The following is a 20,718-nucleotide window of genomic DNA, read 5'->3' as shown; positions in this document are numbered from 1 at the left end:
AAGAAAAAGAACCTGGACTGCAAACATATTGAGCCTGTGGTTTCCACACTGTCATTAGTATGTGTCTGACACAAACTTCCCAATAACTGCAAAGAAAATCTGAAACAAACTATTCCTGGAATTCCTCCTGCCATTTTTTTGGCTCAGGGAGCCCACCAACAACTTAATAACTAGCTGTTCCTAATCACAGTTAACATCTCCATTCAAAAAGTTATGCTGAATTCATGTATTTAATGCCCTTGAATTGGATTTTTAGCTAAAAGTGTTGTTTTATCTTGATTGAATAGGAGTCTGCTAGCTGATGTTCTCTGCTGAATTTAGTAGTTTTTGCATGCACATGAAGCTGGATCTAATCCCTAGCTACTGCAGTGCTGCAGAGTGCTGCCCTGAAGCATTCCAGATGAGAAAAACTATGGATCCTTAGGTGAGCCGTCTCTTGCCTTTCATTAAGTTAGCCAAGGCCTGGCCCAAGCCTGTTTGACTCGGTAGAAGGTCTCTAATTGATTTCAGCTGGGATTTAAAATAGGACCCAAAGGAGAAAAATGTAGCTCTTGTCCTACATTTGAAGAGCTTTGCCATTAGGAAAATAAACAGTGGAGCTGAGTTTCTTTGCCCCCTATCAGTTCTACCAAAACAGACACCCTGTTGATACCAACCACAATGTCTCATGACAGCATAAGAGTCTTCTAATTTTAGCAGTGTTTGCACCACTAAATCAATGTGTTTTTTTTTCACTGCCAGAGTGAGAGTATCTGCTTTAGGGATTCTGCAGCCAACTAACTCTGAAGGGTAGAAAAGACCTATGTTATGAGGAGCGAATTCTGGTGCACGTTATTTAATAGCAGTGCTGCTTACGCTGTTTAATTGCACCCAAGTACCACCCAGTCCTCTCCCTTCTGCTCATGAAAAGAGAACATGCCAGGCCCGCTTTCTCTTTCCCTCTTTACTAAGATCTTTCTTTTCTGGTTCTTTAGCATTAGGGTGAGGGCAGGGCATACATGCATGAAATTATGGGATTTGTATTTTTTACTGGATCTGTAGTCCATCCCAGTTTGTATCTAGATTGTGGCGAAACTCTCAGTCATATAGCCAGCAAGAAAAACACTTAGATTAAAAACCACCATGCATTTCATTTGATTTGCTTTTTGGCTTTTGCACAACAGACCAGATTTAAAATGTTGATGGTTGGTGTTATAAAACACGGGGAGGCATTGGTACTGCTGGTCTGTCTCATTCAGTGCATTCCGCCATTCTTTAGCTGGATAGGGAATGTGAGAGAAGCATCAGTTGCTGTGTTTAAACTAGAAAACAGCTGCAAAAGAAAAGCAAAAGAGAAAAGATATGTCCTTTTCATGCTTCTTTATGAAACCCCTGACAGAAAGAACAGCTTGCTTGAGACTTCTGTAAACCACCTCCCAGTTAAACCCACTAATTTTAAGAACTGTTAAAACTTCAGCAGTTTATGCTGAGGTTTTTCTTGTGGCCCCATTTCAGCTTCCCCCAGCTAACTGTCTAGGTCTGAATTACTATCTTTTAGCATTTTGAGGCAAAATTGTTTTGCCATTTCCAGGAATTAGTTTTAAAGAAAGCTCTTTTGCCTATAAATAAGAATGATGGAGAATCTTTTCTTTGTGGTGATGTGTCTTTTTGAAGCCCTGGAACACAGGCCTGTACTTTAATAGGTAGTAGCTGCAGGAAAGAAAGCCCTTTTCAGGAAAGTCTCTTCTGCTGCTTATCCCAGTGAAAATCCACCCAGATGTAGCTACATTTTGAAGTCTTTGAACAGGTACAGCTCAGTGTGCTCAGGAGAAGCAGCATTTTTGATAACTTTCCAAAGAGTTTGCATCAATTGGGATATCTTCTTGTCTTTACAAACTTTCTTTCAGTTCAGCTCTTCAAGGACTGGAGATGCAAGAGTTACAGATGCCCATATAGCCTTACTCAGAGTCCATGCAGCATATGTATTATGGTACAGTTTTTAGTTGGAAAATTGCATACAGATGTCTCAAAATTGGTCTCCCCAGACTAATAGATGCTTTTGACCTTCATTTATTTGATCCTCATTTGTTTATCTACGCAGTGGGGAAAATGCTTTTGCTCTGAAGGGTGGTTATGAGATAAAATCATTAATAAACTTGGGTTGTAATGCAGCACTGTACAATAGTTCTTCTGCCCCATGTGCTCAGGCAAGGATAAGAAGAGTATTCCGTAATAACAGCATGAGCATGAAAGAAAAAGGGAAGTTTGGTGCTACTCATGAAATAGTCACTGTCTACCTTCTCTGTGAGGCTCTTTAAGAAAGAAGAATATTTGAATAAGTAATTAAAGAAGGAAGGTAAAAATAAGTTCATCCAGGCAATATTCATTTTGAGGTTTGTTAAGTTTGAAGTGCTTTGTGCCCACATGGTGACTGTAATTATTTTCCTTTTTTCCTTTTAATATCATTCTGTACATAAGTAGACTGGTCTGTCCTTTTTTTTTTTTTTAATGTGCGTGCATTTTTATAATGATGTATATATGATGTTCCATTTATTTTAATCAGCTCCTAATTTTTTTATTATTTTTTTTTTTTTACAATTTGTTTATGGGCAGTATTTCTGTTAGGTCAGCTCAGCAGTGTTGAGCAAAAAAGCCTTCTTCTGAGTGCTGTGGCTTCTAATTTTTCAAGGGCTTTACAGCTTAGGTAAATTGGGGTGGAAAAAGAAGAGAAAATGGAATGGAAAGGGAAGGGAAGGAAAGGAAAGGGAAGGGTAAAGAAAAAGAAACACTCCTGGAAAAGGCTTTCTGCTTTCTCTTTTTCGCATTATCTCCTTTACACAAATTCAGTAATTACTGAATCTGTGCACCTCACAAGTACTGGAACTTCTTCAAAAAGAAAAATACATCAGACAGGGGCATGAGAGGAGCTGGAGTCCCGCTGAGCCTGGCAGCAGGAGCTGGCCTGGCAAACAGAAAGGAGGAGCCGCACAGGAGCCTCGCCAGGGGTGACCCTGACAGCAAGCTGGGAGCAGAGGCAGAGGGAAGAGTGCACTTCTCACTGCTGGGATGCTGGCACTTATGGGGTTTCTAGAGGTTGCTGCTTTGTTGGAGCTTCGGGAAAACAAATATAGGGAATTGTTGTGTTTTGTTTGTTTGTTTTTGTTTTTGTTTTTGTTTTTTCTGGAAATGTACACTGCAGATAAGGAGGGATATTGAGACAGTCTTGTTTTACTTTAAATGTATGCATGCTCCCAGTAGTCCTGTTTCTGTTTTACCCAGAACAGGCATTGGGAAAGAAAAATTGGGAAATATGCAGACACCAGGTAAGCAATTCTGGATTATTTGTGCAATGTGGGATCAAAAAGCTTATGTTCAGAACTATGGCTTATGTGTTGGGTTTGAGGGTGAATTATCTAAATTACTCTTTCCCTCTCTCTTTTTTTGTTTGTTTTGGTTTTGCTTTTTAACTGTTTTGTTGAACTGCTCCTCAGGCAATATTAAAGCAGAAAGAGAGGGCAGTTAATAAACTTGTTTTCTCTCTTTCTGCTTTAGTTTCATTTTATGAGTGGCAGGCATCAAATGGCAAAATATTCTGTGCCCTTTCTAGCAACCCCAGAGAGCTGTAAAATTCTCACTCTGCTCCTTGGTGCATTAATACCAAGGTCAGATCTCAGCCTGAGCCTTCTGCATGGTAGCATTTCATGCAGTGGTTGTGCCAATGCACCAATTATTTATAAGACAGCTGTGCTAAAGGACAGATTACTGAAAGTAAACCAAAGGAGCTGGGGGAAAATGGTACCAATAGTATTTACTTGTAGCATCAGAAATTAATACTCTCTGTTATGGACATCAATACAGAGTCTCCTTTTAGGTGGTTTTGGTTGGCTGGTGTTTGTTTTTTTGTATTGGTTTCTACTCATCTAATAGACCTTGCAGAGAACTGTTTTAGCCACATCTGAAACCTCCTGCCTATTGAGCCAAACCAAGACCATCGATTTCAATGATAGCAGAAGAATACCAAGAGTCAAAGACTGTGTTTAGCACCTGTGTGGAGGTTGCTAACACGTTCAAAGCAATCATGAACATATGAGACAGTATGGCTCAGTACAGAAGTCCTTGATCAAAGTCTTGTCATGCACCTCAAACACGCCAGGCAGCCCAGCCACAGGGGAGCAGGGCTGCGCTTGGATCTGTCACCTTGCTGAGAGTCGCTGTCGAAATCCTGGCACCTTGCTCTTGTGGCTCTGCTGGTTGCAGGGCCTGAGCTCTACCAGCTGGATGGGGAGATGGAGCCGGCGCAGGGAGCTCGGTACCACAGCGTTGCACCGTGTGACGTTGGCATGTCCTCTGTTGCCTTATCTGTTTCATGTGCATGTCAGCTCGTTTATCAAGATGTCCGGACTCTCCAGGGCATGCCTTTGCTCTGCAGCTTCTGGGATTATCCAGTACATCATTAGCATGGTAGCTCCCTGGGTGAATGGAAATTCTGTCATCTCCACACAAAGTTTGCGGGTTTGCAGCATTCGTTGCCATCTGTCAAGTGCTGGCAGTGAGGGGCGTTGCACTCTGCAGACTTCTGAAGAGAATCTAGCCCCTCTCTAATTCTTACTGTTCACATTAGATGCAAACTTAGGGTCATTATGTCAAATAGACATAATTTGTGGGTATTGCAGCACTTTATATTAGTGTCTACTTAAAAGAATACTTTGAAGGTTAACAGACGTAAAATTTGATACCCCACCTGTGTCTTGGTTTGCAGGCAGAGATGCAAATCATGTTGTCCTTATTTCTTCTGTTTGTTATGATTAGCTGGGGACAGAATCGTACAAGAACAGGAGTGTTCTGAAGAAATCCAAGTTCTGGTGTGTTTTAGTTTCCTGCCCTACTTGCGAAAAAAATAAGCATAGGAAGATCTTTTGTACATAGGTCCATATGCATCTATGTATCTGTATCTATGCCTTGTGCGATGGAGAAAACAGTGTTTTGTATTGCATGATCTCAGCAGAGGAGCTTGCATATTATTTGCAGTGTATTGGAGGTCTGTCTTAGGAGATGGGTTTAAAATGTTACTGTTCCTGAGTGCCATTCCTGGAAGGATGTGCAGGCAGAAGCCCATGCTGCCATCAGGGCGTGGAGATTTGAGTTTTCAGTAGTTCTTTCAGTTCTTTTTTCTAAGTTTACAATGAAGTAAACTCCATTTGTCACATAGCAAAGGAAAGAAATTGCAGAGCCTGGACTTCATTGGAATGCATTCAGACTAGATCAGCTCCAGAATCATCTGTATAGGCTTCGCCAGCCGTGTCCCCTCTCTGTTTTAAGTTCAGCAATAGATAAATCAGGTTTTAACAGGGCATGTGAAAATAAAGATGTAGATGAATGGAGAGATTGGGATTTAATACTACTTTTGGGTATAGGAGAGACCTAGTAAAAAATAAAAGATGTCTGAGCATGAGACAGTGTTAGTAGGAAGAAAGAGTGCCCCAAGACTCGAGGAAAAGTCTTTTAAGCAAAAAGGGCTTAGGCAGGCCTTGGAGTCTGAACATGAGAGAAAATCTGAGAAGAAAAGTCCATAGGCAGATTTTGAGTACATCCCCACCCACACTGTTTTGAGCACTTTGAAGACAAGGGCGGTTCTTAGCTGGTTATCAGGCATTTCTGAGCTGAGAAGGATGATGGGGTTAAGGTTGCAAAGTATGAAATTAGGTAAAGGCAGCTCTTAAGCTTTTGATCTGAAGAACTTGAGTGCATTAGAGGCATATAAATGAACTGCAGGAATTAGACGAGAGGAGGAAAATGGAGAGGTTGTGCCAGTCAGTTGACGAGAATATGAAATTGCTTGTGCATAGGGGAGGAGATAGACGATGCATTCATTTAGAGAATAATGCCTCTATTTTCCATTCTGAGGCTGAGAGATCCCTCCGATTTCATTGTCACTCATTCTGCTGACATCCCCTTGAAACTATTCCTATTTCTTATTTTAAAAATCTGATTATTCTAAAAGTGAGAGGATGTGAAATGTCATTGGTGGTTTTTTTTGTTTGTTTGTTTTTTCTTAACAGCAGTTTCATCTTTTTCAGTGGACTTTGAGCTTTCTTCCAATTAGTAGCCCAGCAGCCCCAGTGCCATGCTGTTATTCGCAATACTGATTTTTTATTTTTTTTTTAATTATTTTTTTACTTAATCGTTCTTGCCCCTCTAATTCCAGCTGAGATGGATAAAATTAGAGCAACTATTGCTCACTCTACAGCGTGCCTGAAACACACATATATTCCACAGCCAAGGGAACACTAGGAGCAAACATATTTTATGCAAAGTTGTAAGTCGGGCCTTGGAGACTGTCACTGACCCTTTGAACAAGAACATTATTTAATTTTTAAACAGTTGTTTTATTATTAAAGAAACTACCACCCTCACTTCCCGAATATTGCTTGCAATGTATAATGATGGCTTGCTCTGTTCCAAAACGTATTTTAGACTAAAGTCTCACACGTCATTAAGCTTATTAATATTTTCTGTATTCCAGTTCTCAAGGGAGAATTAGAAACACTGTCAATGACTTTGAGCTTTTCAGCCATCATTATCAGAGCTTGCTAGCTGGCATTGATTCTAGTTTTCCCATAAGATCTGAGATGAAAAAAGGTTACTCTGCTAAATGAAGCATGAACAAAGCCAGGGTGCAAACATTATGCAGTATAAGTAGAACAGAATGCCAGGCCAGAACTGTGCTTCAATACGGTATGTATGGCTTACTTATGACCTTTATAGTCACAAAAGTATGAGGAATCAAATAATATTGCTCTGAATGAGTGATAATAGGCCTACCTAGCTGTAGGGCATCTTGAATGCTGCTCCTGTGCCCTTTAGACACTGCAGAGGTCTTATTCCTGCCTCTTCCCCTGCTGCTGCTTTCCTTCTTGAAACCATTGACCCATGATCCCAATCTCAATTTCTTAATTAGATCATTTAAAGAAATTTGTAATTAATGTTCCCTTTTTTTTGCAAAATGGAGATTAGGGATTTGTTGAGATCAAATTATCTCCAAAGTACAAGGCAAAAGGATAACATAAATAACAGCCTCCCACCCCCAAAATTTTAGTATTTAAATAACAATCAGTCAGCTGTGTGTGTGTTAGGGAGACTTAGGTAATCATCTAGTTGGTGTTACATGCGAGTGACTGAAAATGCCCCTAGAAAGGAAACTAAAAATGCTAGCAAGATAGCCTAGGTCATATTTTAGGAAGTGGCTGGTGTTGTGTGGCTTTGTGGCTTGGTGCATCCAAAAGAAGTGGTTTTTGTTTTTTCCTTCATCTATTTGAATTTATAAAGTGTTGGACAGCAAACATGGGGAAGGAAAAGGTATCAGTGGAGAGAAGCACGGAGGGAGGACAGATGTGGAGAAGAGCCTCCCCACTCCCAGCAAGTCTTTCTCTTGTAAAAAGAGCTAGCCATTTCTGGGTTTGGTTCTTGTTTCCCTTGAGACCATGGAAAAGGCAGATAGATGGAAGAGGGTGACCACCTCTCACTGGTTCAGCCTCAGAAGAACAAGAGAAGGGAAGTAGTGGGGTCATGGTATGGCAGATGATTATGAGTGTCACTATCACAGGTAGGATATGACGGTGCCACTGGAATATGAGTTTGGACAACTTTAAGGGTATCAGTCTTAGAGTGTTTCAGTGGACACAAGGAATGCCTTTTTTTAGCTGGTGTTCATTAAAATAAAAAATAAAAAAATATTTCAAAAAAGCCCTTAATAAAGCCCTTAAATACAATAAGCAAACCACATGGAAGATGACAAGATTCATTAAGTGTTTAAGATGCTGTTTGACAGTAATGAATAGTTTGTCAGTTAGGTGAAGAGAAGTGAATGTGAATGCATGCAGAATCCCTGAGTGCTTTTACAGTGCTCCATTGTTAGCTGAGCATTGCTGTAAAGGGCTTTGCAAAATAGACTAACTGGAGACTGTAACTGCTAAAGCCACAGCTCTTAGAAACAAAATTCATCCAGTCTGTTAGAAATTCTGCCTGGCCTTTGAGCTGGTTACCCAGGCTTAAATCTGTACAACCGGCCATGGATTTTAAGTGCCCTGTAAAAAATGCATCAACTTGGATTTTCACATTTCAGCACTGTAGTTTTCCAAAGGAATGGCAAATACTCCAAACTCCTGGTCATAAACCTATGGTATGTCTGACACCTGAAATCCTACGCCATATCTAGAAAAATTGCCCACTTGCTATTTGTGGGTTGCAAAACTTTTGTATGAACAGAACCAAAAAAGATGTAAGGAGCAGGAGAGAGCACATTTTTGATCAAGAAAAATTATTTCTGTGAAATATTGGCTTCTCTTGTGACAGGATTGAGACATGTTTAGATCTGTTAATGCATTACTACAGAAAAATTAAAACTTTGCAATGGGAGAACTGTAATGTTTGAGGAACTATGCATTTATTTACTGATCTGAACCAGTGCAGACTTGCTACATATACATTTATACATCACATATATTTTACTGCTTTCACTCAGAGAATCACAACAACAAAGAAGGCTACATGGACCTGCTCTATACAGTTTTAAGGTGAAATAATTGTTAGCCTCCAAACATGTAATAGGGAAGAAGCTCAGCAAGAGGTAAATCAGTGTGAGATAGTAAGTCCCCCACTTTATTCTCACTCATATTATTGCTAGAAGATACAGCAGCATAAAGGCAAGATCAACAGCAGTCTTGTGGAGAGACTGGTTCAGCTACCTCTTTAGTGTCAAAGTCTGTTTAACATACTTCCTCCTTGGCTGTCTCTTTAAAACCATTCAAAAAAAAAATATTTTGGCATAACTTCCGAAAAAAATAAGAAAGCACCAGAAAATTTCCAGTTAGAGAAGTGTGAAGCACAGACAGTAGCAACAGGGCTCAGTGTTCCTACAAGAACATGCTCACTACATATCAGCGCTTCCCAGCTTGAAGTACAAGAGGCCTTAGGGGAAAAAAATGGCATCATAGACTAATAGAGTTTGGTTTCCTGTGGATTTAGTGTCACTGTTGATTGCAAGCTATGATTGAAGCTATTTTAGGCCATTTATAAGCACTGTTTCCCATGTAGATATTGTGTTGCCCAATACAAGCAGCTCACTTTTTAGCCTGTCCCACTGTTGGAGTCCTAAAGAGGTTTTCTGTCCTCAGGCATCCACCAGCTGTTGAGCTGGACTCAGCAGTTAAACCATGAGGCTAGGGAAGAATTAGTGGCTACATACATTTATGAGTGTATGAACAACCACAAGTAATGTGGTCATGAAGGGTTAATTTCCATTGGATATCAGACTAAATTTTTTTTCAACTTACAGAATCATTTGTCATTATCATTTGAGGTTGTGACAGTGATTATTTTATCCAAAACTTTTTAAATGTCATGTAGTATATTTATACACCATAAAATTATATTTGGAATAAAAAAATAATAAGAAAAAACCCTTGTTGCCGGTGGTTAAAGCTGTCAAATGGAAAAGGTGTCCTGCTAGCTAACTGAAGAAATGTATCAGCATGCGGAAAGCAATGCTTCTTCCTCTGAGAGGTTTTAATCACGCCTTGTGTACTGATTGAGATGCAGTGCTCAAAAGTGAGAAAAATTATTAACAGAATCAAAAATCTAGAGCGTTTTTCATGCAAGCATTCATCAGTATATCTTATGTAATTACGTAGCCAATAAATCAACACAGTCCGTAAGTGCTTCAGTCATGGTGTAAATATCTTAATGACTGAAACATCTTCATACATGAATAATTTATACCTGTATGATTCATTTTTCATACCCATGCTTTACTTCAACATGATAAACTAATCCTTCTCTGTCAGGGAATGTGTGCTTGATTATTGCCCTCTGATTTCTCTTCCTTGTGTTTATTATCCACAGTTAGACACACTCCACTTCTTCTCTTCTGGTTCCTCTAATGTAGTTATCTTATTTATTCATCCTGTCGGCCTTGGTTTGCCTTCCCAGTGCTTTCTAACAGGCACCTGGGAAATAACGCTGGGACATAAGCTGATTGTGCATTTCTCATGTAACTGGAGTGGCATCTTGAAAGATTTACTCATTCTTGACAGATTATATTTGAATATATAGTGTCCACTCCTCTTCTCAAGGCGATTGCTACAGAACAAACTTGTGACAGGCCTATAACAAGTTGAGCTTTATCATTTTCTGGATCCACTCGAGTTCAAACCTTTGTCACAGTACTGGTGACAACTATCGTTCAAGTCTTCTTCCCATATGTTTGTAAATATGAGCTGGTTTGTAGTTCCAGAAAACACTGCAATATTCAAGAGTACAAATGTTTCTCATCACAGAAACAGGAATTGGGAATTCTTAAATTCTGCTCTGCCACACATGCTTTTTGGCTGCATGCAAGTCACTGTATGCATCCTGCCTAGCTTAGACACTTGGCATCTAAGAGGATCTCGATTGCTGTGACTACCTCTTTTAGTTACTAGAGAAAGACATGAAGCTACTAAGAGCAGTTCACCAAGTTTTGTAACCCTTTTGTACCTGAAGCACCAGGCACGAGTGCTTCTGGTGGATTCTTTTCTGGGATTGCAATGTAACATTTGATTCAGATTTGCACAGCTGCTTATTTTGGTGGTGCCTGTGGAAGTTCAGCCTTTAAAAAGTCAGTCCTAGCTGGGCTCAAAAACAAATCACTCAAAATTAATGGGCACTTTCAAAAACACTAAATTTCCTCTTCTAACCCTCAAGTTTCTAACTGGAAAAAATACAACATGTATATAAAAATAATTTCAATTACTGGGGGAAAAGGGTGTTCTATAATTATTAACTGAGGCTTTAGTGGTATTATATGTTATTCCATCCAGGCACGTTTTTAACTTCTATATTCAGTTTACCTACATTACCCTAACTAGGAAGTACACCTTACCTGCGAGTTAGTTAACAAAGTTCTCATTATACAGCAATATGCTGCTTCACAGTCTTTCTCTTCTGTGACAGAATTACATTGTTGGACTAATTTTCTGGGTTTGAGACTGAATGGAATACCTTGCTATCTATCTTCTTACTTCAGCTGCATTTCTCTTACAGCTACTGAGAAACGTTGCAGCTGAACATTTTCCTTGTATTTTATAGCAGGCTCCAGTACTCTGCAAATACAAATCTCTCCTGTTCTCTAGCAGGGCATTCAGTAACTTTATGTCTCTACTTATACATTTTCCCTTGTTCTGATTGTAAGCACCTCTGAAGGTTTCCGCTTTCTTTCTTCAAAGTTTGGTCAACTACTTTCTGTGACCCATTGTAAGGCAGTACTTTATCCCATGACAGGATACCACAAGAATCTACTGTACAACCTCACGTGCATTTTGCTTTAACTCCTACTATTACTAGCTGTCATGCCTCCTGCACTTTCTCCATTTTCACCTAAATTGTACTTTTTCTTTGTGAGGGATTTCTGATAGACCTTTCCTTCACCTTCATCACTGAATTATTATAACACCTGTCCATCTTCCCCTTCTTCTCTGAAAATGAATTTATCATCCTTATGTATCCTTCTTTACCTCAGTTCATTTTTTCAGATCATCTACTTTTTTATTAGTTTTGCTTCTTCAGCATGCCCATTTTAATTTCCATGTGATCTTTAGCTTCAGTTGTTTAAGAGAGTGATTCTCAAACACATCCTGGTCCTCCATCCTGATCCATCTCTGATTCTGGTACACTAAGCTTCCAGACATCCCAGATTCACAAACCTCTTGCTTTCATAATTTTCAACATTGTGTGTTGTTACTTGATGATATTCCAGAACAGATGATATTCCAGAATTTCTTTATGTGGCATGCTGTTTGGGTAGAGAAATAGAAGAGCAATAGAGATTTTATGTGGGAATGAGGTAAATAATACTGTTGGTATGGTACTGATTTTTTTTTTTTTCTAATTTTAACAGAGTCAGTAGCGACGGCGTCTGGGCCACTACTTGTTGAAGTTGCCAAAACTCCTGGTGCTGCTCTTGGGGTTGCTCTGTCTACTTCGATGTGCTGCAACAAACAGGTCATTGTCATAGACAAAATCAAATCTGCGAGTATTGCAGACAGGTGAGTGCGACAAAGAGCTGACACTGCAGTTCCATACATCAATTTTATTTCTGTTTTTGTTTTGTTTGTTTATTTGTTTTTTTAATAACCCCCTCTTTTTTTTAGATGAACTTGGCTGAACCAGATTCTATCAAGGTTGCTGGGTCTTAAAATTAGCACTTTGTCAGATCATTGTTCCATACTGCAGAGTTTAAGAATTCCAGGGCACCATTTACTTTAGCTTGTTCACATAGTTTCCAATGACATAAGCCAGCCCCAATATAATACGTGCCCGTCTGTTTGCACTGTGCAACACAGAAGTTTAGAGGCCTACTCTGACTGTTAAATGTAATGCTGCAGCAAAGATTAGTATTTAAAAAAATAAATACCCCACTGGAATTCTTAAAGTAAGTCCACAATATGGAACAGCTGTCAAGGGAAGTTAATTCTGAGGCTTTGCAACCTTGAAGTGTTCTTTTAGAATATATTGTTCATTCTTGTGTTACAGTGAAATGGAACTTCTTATGTCTGGATTTTCCTATTAAAATTTTAGAGTACAACTGAGGTATTAGGAAGACTGACTTCTGTATTTTGAAGTTATTTTGCTTTTTTTTTTTTTACTTCATTTAAACTTCATTTTGATATATTTAGGTCAGATTGTATGTAAAATTGAGGGAAAGGAAAAGATAAGTATTTTTCCCCAGTGTTCTAAAACTCTGTACCAGAGCTGTGGGATCTTTTTTGGGGTGTATGTGTGTGCGTGTGTGTGTTTATACATAAACAGTATGTTTCTATATACATACCTATATCTAAAAACTCCCTAAATACGTTTCAGCAGCAAATTCCTCCTGCATGTCCCCAGTCACCCTACCTTGTAACTCCTCTTTGACAATGGTGCTTTAGGTAGCACCCACTTGTAGCAGTGAGTCTACAGCTCCTCTGTGGGCTTTTCCCTACAGTAGAAACTTTGAGAGTGACGGCCATTGATCCAGGGGTGTTCTCCAGTTCAATGGTGCAGGATGCTTTAATTTTCTCCCTCTGTTTTTTTCCCATTTCACAGGGGGTAACCAATTAAAGGAGCTGTCCACTTGACTGGTACGTCGGGATGCTGACTGCTGTGTTTGCATTTCTCAACTCATCCAGTAGCCAGTCTCTTGAGTGCAGCGAGATTTAGCAAATAGCCCCCTCCCCACCCCACTCCTCAAGTCACCATGCTAGCCCTGGTTTCATTATTTGTTTGACTACTGCATAATTTCATCATCATTTACAGCTTTTGTACTAATTAATGTTTGAAATATAACTCAAAAAATGATGAACTGGGTGCTTGTGTGAGGGATATATGACCAAGTTATTTGAGTCTCCTTAAGCTCTTCTCATTTTATTCTGCTGCCATTCACGCATATTTTAGTAGTCAGCTACCCCATTCCAGTTCTGTGAGTTATGTCTTGGCATAATATTGTATTAACTGAATTGTTTTTAAGGTTTGTACTAATAGATATAAAGTCTGACCAGTGACAATGCCTACAAAACACAAATCTCTCTCGAAAAAGAAAGAACACGCTCATAGTTGTCATGGCCAGTTTGAAGGCAGTAAAACTCATTTTCCCAGCAGAAAACATACCTGATCATACTGAGTTTTTCCCCTTTTGTGTAGATGTGGCGCGTTACACGTAGGAGACCATATTCTGTCCATTGACGGCACCAGCATGGAGTACTGTACGCTGGCAGAAGCAACGCAGTTTCTTGCTAACGCAGCGGATAATGTCAAGCTTGAGATCCTCCCTCACCACCAGACACGGCTAGCACTGAAAGGCCCAGAGCACGGTAAGAGGATCTGTGGCACCTAATTCCACCTTTATTTTCCTGTCTCTGACTTTTTCTGCTCTTGCTGAATGGCCAAGAAAGCTATGATGGCAGTTATGCCTGTAAATGTTGTTCCAGCTCCCCAGGTTATGTTTCTGCAGATTCTGAGCAGCTCTGTGTTTTCTCAGCCTTAATGCACCCTCTGAGATTCCTACAGATAGAAAGGGAAATATTTTACTGAGAAATGGCTCTGCACACTTGTAAATGTACACAAAGACACCTGTTGACTCTACTGCTGCAGTCACTGAGGGGGGCAACTAGTTGATTCAGTAGATGATTCTCTGAGTTGATTCTTCAAATTAGAGCAGGGAGGAAGGGCCACTGATAACTTCTTTTCAGCATACTAACTTCATAGTCTGTTATGTCAACTTCAGTAATAGACTTGTTCTCCCTCAAAATGCTTCAGAAATAATTATTTTCTCTTGCTTACGGCATTATTACCTCTTGCCATAATCTTTTAAAAATACTTCTGAGATTGCTTCATGGGTGCATTGGTAGTGCTTATGAAAAAGGATTTGGGAACAGTTACCTAGATGCCAGCCCATTTTCACTGTGTTATTTATTTCATACCAATGTTCTTGAAGAGAATGGTTTACCATTTTCGAGTCAAATATATATAAAATGTAATCATGTTTGAAGATGGAAACCGCCTGTCTTATCTTCTAACTACTCCTGAAAAAGTGGATAATTCACAGTATTCATAAATTCAATCTAAAATACCATGTTAATAGATGTCAAAGAAGTAACAAGGGTTATCAAATACACAGAAAACAGGTACCTGTGTTGCAGCATGAACCAATGGTAACAATTTCTGAGCCTGTGATATTGTGCCTCTGCCTCCTGTAGACCAAGACAAGATTTCTGAAGCCTAGAAATTTCAGTGATAATAAATGTTTTTGGACATCTGTCTACTATCCAGACTGTTCCTGGAAAAGTAATTCTCTAGTCAGTTTGTCAGAGTGGTGAATACTGATCTAATGCTAAGGAGACACTAGTTTGTCCTAGATCAAGGGTGTAAAAAAAGTAACCTCTGTGAAACCATTTTATTACATTATTCAGCTGCACATCCTTCCCCTTTTTACTTAAGCTGTTTAGAGGAGTAAGGGAACAGGGAGTTGGACTGCAGAAACAGAATGAAATGTAGACCAAATTTTGCAATATATTTCCATCCATTTCAATTGTGACAGTATGCTACAAGCAGATCCTTCATTTTTATAACAAATACATCATACACTTATTTTTTGGCTATTTAAATAAACTTTGAAGAGTGTGTTTCTTTGGGGAAGATGAGTACCAGGGCCAAATATTTGTTCAGTTGATTGTATTTCCTGAAGCAGTTTGCTGCTTAACCAAAATTTAAACAAATTAATGCTGTTAATGTACTAGTCACCTTCAACTAGTGTAGGTGCTTTGATAAAGCAATGCTCTTGCCATGCCAAGCTCGGGAACTGACCGTTAAAAAAAGCATATCAAAAACTGCAAAAACTACATAAGCACATCTTTTGGGGAGAAATCTCCCTAAGGTAATAAAGTTGCTTTCTTAAGTAAGCCAGAATAACTAGAATGTTTACAGCCCTTCCCGGCCCCTCACTAGGTGGTGCAGCTCCAATATCACAACCAATTCAAGATGTAACATGCTTTATTGAAGCAAGTATCCTTTTGGAAACAACCTTCCATCAGGTGTGGTATGGCCTAGATGCTGCAGAATTTGAAAAGCTCCCTTTATGTGTCTGGGATAAGCTGAGTCATTAAGGCTGTATCTATTGAGCTCAGATATTGGTCTTCTGGGAACGTGTTAGGAATTTAAAATGGGCAGGAAAGTCAGTAGATAAAATAAATCGAAATTTTAGCCCTAAAATAAAATGGAGAACACTATAAAAGATCAGTGGTCTTTTTTTCTTTTTTCTTTTTTTTTTTTTCTTTCTTTTTTTCCTTTTCACTGTGCTGCTAATACTCATTTCTCTTGCTGCCCCATTAGTTTTATGTTGGCTGTACACAACCCTGGGTTGGAATAGCTCAAATTACCAGTAAATTACTACTGTTACACATGATAGGATTTCCTTTTACAGAACTTTTGTTGAGCTGGGATTATCTTTCAACAAGCTGAGCAAACTGAATTTGTGTACTTTCCTAGTTTCTAGGACATTTTTATCCCTACTCTCTGTATGAAAATAAAAATGAAAAAAAAAAATTAAAAATTACCAGATGATTTCCTGCTGGAAGCAGTCTTTTTAATCAAACAAGGCTCACAGCAACTTGAAAATAATGATAATCCACCAGGCCACACTGTTCTCACCAGATTTTAATTTTTACACCATAGTTGAAGTCCAGAAATCTTGCTATCTGTGTGCATTAATCAAAGAGACAATTTCATTTGAGAAGATATGGTAAGCCTTTTAGATAGTACCATAGTACCATAGCAGGCTACTGCTACTGTTCCTGGGATTTTTCTTGTTTGACGTAGGAGATTTTCTGAAGTCTTTGAGGTGGCCAGTGGTCGTGTAGGGTCTCGAGTGCTGCTGCCAGGTGCTGGCATCTTGTGCATCCCTTCCCGGGAGCCACCCTCACCTCATTTGTTACCTGTTGAGGAAAATAAATATATAAAAATATATATTTTGATTCAAGCACATAATCAGAGCAGCTTCTGGATGGCAAGGGCAGGGGGTGCACTCAGGAAGGAACATAGGCCCAGGGCACCACAAGATGGGGCTGGACCTGGTTGTGCCAATGGCCCCAGAGCCCCAACCACTCCATGAGGCCACAAGGATGGAGTGGGCCATGTATGCTCCCTTCCCTCATGTACTCTTCATTGTCATGTCACTCGTGGCTTTTTAGTCAGAGAAGGGTTAACACATTCTGACAACAGATCATTGCTCCTGTCCTGTGAAGGGAAAGAATATTATAGCTATTTATTTATTTATTTATTTATTTATTTATTTATTTATTTTCATGGCACTTCATGGTGCTTTCTGCAGTGGCTTGCATTTTCCCTTTACTCCGTCTCATGTAGTAAGAGGTGAACACAAATTGGGCCCCACCTAAACTGACAGACTTCACACTACCGCTGAAGTTTGTCATGGGCTCAGTATGTGTATGCAGCCCTTATAGGTGATACAGCTCATGGGCCAAAAATGGTAACTTTTGTTTCCCAGTATGGGTGTACCCTACAGTTTTTTGAAGACAAAAAATCAGTGAACAGTTTAGAATTTGCAGTATTCCTTTACAGTTCAGCAAAGACACAGCTGTTCTGAGTTTAATGATGACCAGGCTGTTTAATGAAGGGTGGCTTATGTCATTTTCCTTTAATATTTGACACATCAGCTGAAATGCTTCCCATTCTCTTGGTAAACGTTGGCCTTCACCTTTGGCCTATGCTGGACTCTTCATACTTAGAATCAGCAATCAAATCTGGATTTTATCCAGAAGAGGCTATTTTAAAGTTTCAAAGACTGAGAACTTAAAAACTGCACATCAAATAATAAGAGCCCTAGATTTTTGCTTTCCTTATTAATCAGGCTTCAGGATAGAATTGTTGTGCTGCTGGCCCAGGAAGTAATTTGTGGCACAGAATATCAAAATGCCAACAATATATGCTGTCAAAATTAAAATGTCAATGCAGTAAATTGAAATGACCAGCATGTAAACATCACCATTGTAGACACCATGATATATAGTATCTGATTTTATTTCTTAATGTCGATGAATGCAAGCAGAAACTTTAACTAATCTTCAGTTAATGGTCATATATGATACCTTCTTAGTATTTTCTTAAAAAGTTTGCAGTCTGAGCTTCTAAAGCCAAAAAGAAATTACAAATCGATTCAGTACTAATCTTTTAAAACATGAATACAATAAAATAAACAATCAGAAGCATTTATTCTGATAAGAAATATCATTTTTGTTCCCAAGTTCACACCCCCTAGTAAGAAGAGAAGACCAGATTATTTATTATTTCATTTATTTTATTTTCAGTTTGTTCTAATTTGAGGACTTTTTGTTTGTTTGTTTGTTTATGCAATTCAGTTACCTTTCCCTCTTCTCTGGTCCTTTTGTTTTCTGATTTTCTGTCATCCCTTCATGTGGGCAGTGAAGGTTCAAAGAAGCAACAGTCAACTTACCTGGGATTCGTGTGCCAACAGCCACAGCAACCTCCTCACCTACCACCATTATAACACGTACCACCCTGACCATTGCAGGATGCCAGCCTTGAAATTCCAGAAAACGTCTCCTCAAAAAAGTCTTCGTAATGTTCCATGCTTTTTCCTGCTGACATATTCTCTCCTTCTTCCTCTTCTTCCCTTCCCTCTTCTTTCACGCATAGTTTTCTCATTTCAGGCACTAAAACCTTTTCAGTTTTATGGATGCTACACTTTTTCATAGCCATGCCAAGGTTATTTCTGACATATTATGCCTTTTCCTTCTTGTAACAAGGCACCCTTTGTAGACAGGAAAAGGCTTGAAATCTCTGGATGAACCTGTTTTTTTGCCATATGAGTAGACCATTAGATTTGTGTAGTATATATAAAATACAGTCTTTGAATGCAAAGCATAGCCTACAATCTTTTGTCAGAAATTACCTACTACAAAAAGGCATTTCTAAAATCAGTGTAAATAGATATATTGGTCTGCATTGATTCATGAATATGTGTTGAAAATTTTAATTGAACATACTTCTCCTAAAATGAGATGTGTATTATGAATGTAATTTTTGTTTCTACAATATCTTTGTTAGCTCCCTGCTGGGAGCTAACACATGCTGGCTGTACTTCTGTCCAGGGTCACCTATGAGGTTTAATGCTTTTGTTATCCGAAATGCACAAACCATTCCTGTGCATCATACACATTGTTTGGTTCATTGATGAGTTATAGGCATGTGCTGCACTGAGTGCTGTTTGCCAAGTGTTTGATTTCTTACAGCAGCTTTGGTGTCTTCATCCTTCTCTCCTACCTCCATGAGTGCATACAGCCTGAGTTCCCTGAACATGGGGACCTTACCTCGCAGCCTCTACTCCACCAGCCCGCGTGGGACAATGATGAGGCGGAGGATGAAAAAGAAGGACTTCAAAAGCTCCTGTAGGTGGTAACAGCAATTGCTCAAAATGTGCAATGAATGGGTGGAGGAGGGGAAAGATACAGTAAAAAAGGTACAAAGTACCTTATGCTAGGCAGAAGAGAGAACAATTGGCATTTCTGTTAGATGTGGGGAAACAGCAGCATAAGAATATTTATCCAATGCTAAAAGGAGATAAGCAGAGGCCATATGGCTGAACTCTCTCATCTGAAATATATAAAGCAGTATTTTCTTCAGACAATCCTGCATTGGTTTGTCATACCATTACTGAAGTGATTTTCAAATTCCTTTTCCAAATCCTCCCATTTTCATTGGGGAATAAAATTCATAGCTGAATAGTCAAACACAGATTGCTGGTAAGCTCAGCTATCCCATTACAGAAAGAGAAGAGCTTGCCGTTATACTTTATAGGTAGTTTTGATGTTAACACCTACACCACAGCCTGTACAATCGTTTTTGTGAGAAAGAGTGACAAATAACAATGAGCACTAAATAGCCTTGTTTCTGGCCACTCTCTGGGATTCACAGTATGAATTTCCCATGAGCCAGTAATTTCCCAAGCCAGGCTGGATATATTTCAGTCTGTTCCACTTGGTATCTTGTGAAGTATTCATTGGTCTGATAAAAGTACGGCTGTATCAGTGCACTGTTTCCTAGACTCCACGTAAGGCCCATCTCTCCTTTTGGCTTGTCAGTCAACCTGTGATCCTCTGGGCCATCATCAGCTCAGTTCTTTCAGAGCACAGAAGTGCAAAATGCAAAAATCTGCTACAGTTAATAATGCTCACAAGTTCAGTCTGGAAAAATGAGCTGCTGCCCCATATTCAAGATTTCCCATGGTTATAGCAAAATCTGGGCATCAGCAGCCTCCAACCAAGCCCAATCACTATGGAGTTGAGAGGAAACATTTGAGAGAGGAACTGAGGTCTTGCTTTCTTGCAGAGTGTTTTTTGTTGCTTGCTTATTCTTATTTCTTTTATAAAGCAAATATTTTAACATAATTTTGCCTGTAAGTGCATTTTTTTTTAATTTTTAATCTGATCAGCCATTTATCACTACTCATGAAACATTAGCTTCTAATGCATTCTTTGGGGTCATGGGGAGATAGTGTGCCCATCCGTGCTATGGTATCAGTAGGGATCCAGCTCTTATGTGTCCTCACGTGCACATGAGAAACGGTAATAATTTTACACTGATACTAATTGTTTTGAATAGCAATATAATGCTGGATGCAAATTACAGTTCTTAACCTCTGCTGTATTGTAGCAGTTCCATACAACAAAGAACTGATAACCCTGAAAGCAATTTTAATACCATTGTGGATCTTGGAGACAGCTGTTACTTACGTTGTTGGATTTTTCAGATATTTTTCACTCAAGGAGGCCTTACCCTGCAATGTGTTTTCCTGCAAAGTCTCAAAGCAAGGCCAGTAACATTAGATATCAGTGGGACAGTCAAAAATGCAGCCCACCTCAGAGATTCCTGAAGTCAGAAGGCCCTGGGGATGAGAGTCTGCTATGATCAAACAAATCTCTGGCTAGGAGATACTAGGATGAGGCTTTACTGTGGGGTAGTTTATTCTGCATTTGCCTTATTGCGAGGTCTGGATATACAGCATTACAAAATATGTGGAACTGGCCCCGTCACTCTGGGTGGGATGGGGTGGGCAGAGTCTGTTTTTGCTACGAGCAGTAACTCCATCAGCAGCCCTGAATCAGAGCTAGCTTTAGAGGAACTAACAGGCCA

General features: G+C 39.3%; 1 protein-coding gene across 21 annotated transcripts in view; it reads left to right on the top strand.

The window, feature by feature from the left end:
- GRIP1 (glutamate receptor interacting protein 1) overlaps nucleotides 1-20,718 on the top strand; it is a 320,589-nt gene that overhangs the window by 259,849 nt on the left and 40,022 nt on the right. For 12 of the 21 annotated variants that reach the window (XM_035333147.1, XM_035333155.1, XM_035333085.1 and 9 more), the window contains 3 exons: nucleotides 11,912-12,059; nucleotides 13,693-13,862; nucleotides 18,819-18,974. In XM_035333147.1, the coding sequence (XP_035189038.1) occupies nucleotides 11,912-12,059; nucleotides 13,693-13,862; nucleotides 18,819-18,974 (474 nt within the window). Of the gene's footprint in view, nucleotides 1-2,881; nucleotides 3,063-3,119; nucleotides 3,303-11,911; nucleotides 12,060-13,692; nucleotides 13,863-17,988; nucleotides 18,145-18,818; nucleotides 18,975-20,718 lie in introns of those variants that run through there. The other 9 variants (XM_035333096.1, XM_035333115.1, XM_035333245.1 and 6 more) reach the window with 5 other exon arrangements.

This window comes from Oxyura jamaicensis, chromosome 1, assembly GCF_011077185.1.
Source record: "Oxyura jamaicensis isolate SHBP4307 breed ruddy duck chromosome 1, BPBGC_Ojam_1.0, whole genome shotgun sequence".
Taxonomy (NCBI): Eukaryota; Metazoa; Chordata; class Aves; order Anseriformes; family Anatidae; genus Oxyura; species Oxyura jamaicensis.
The sequence above is the reverse complement of the archived record's forward strand: the minus strand, read 5'-3'. Positions and strand labels throughout refer to the sequence as shown.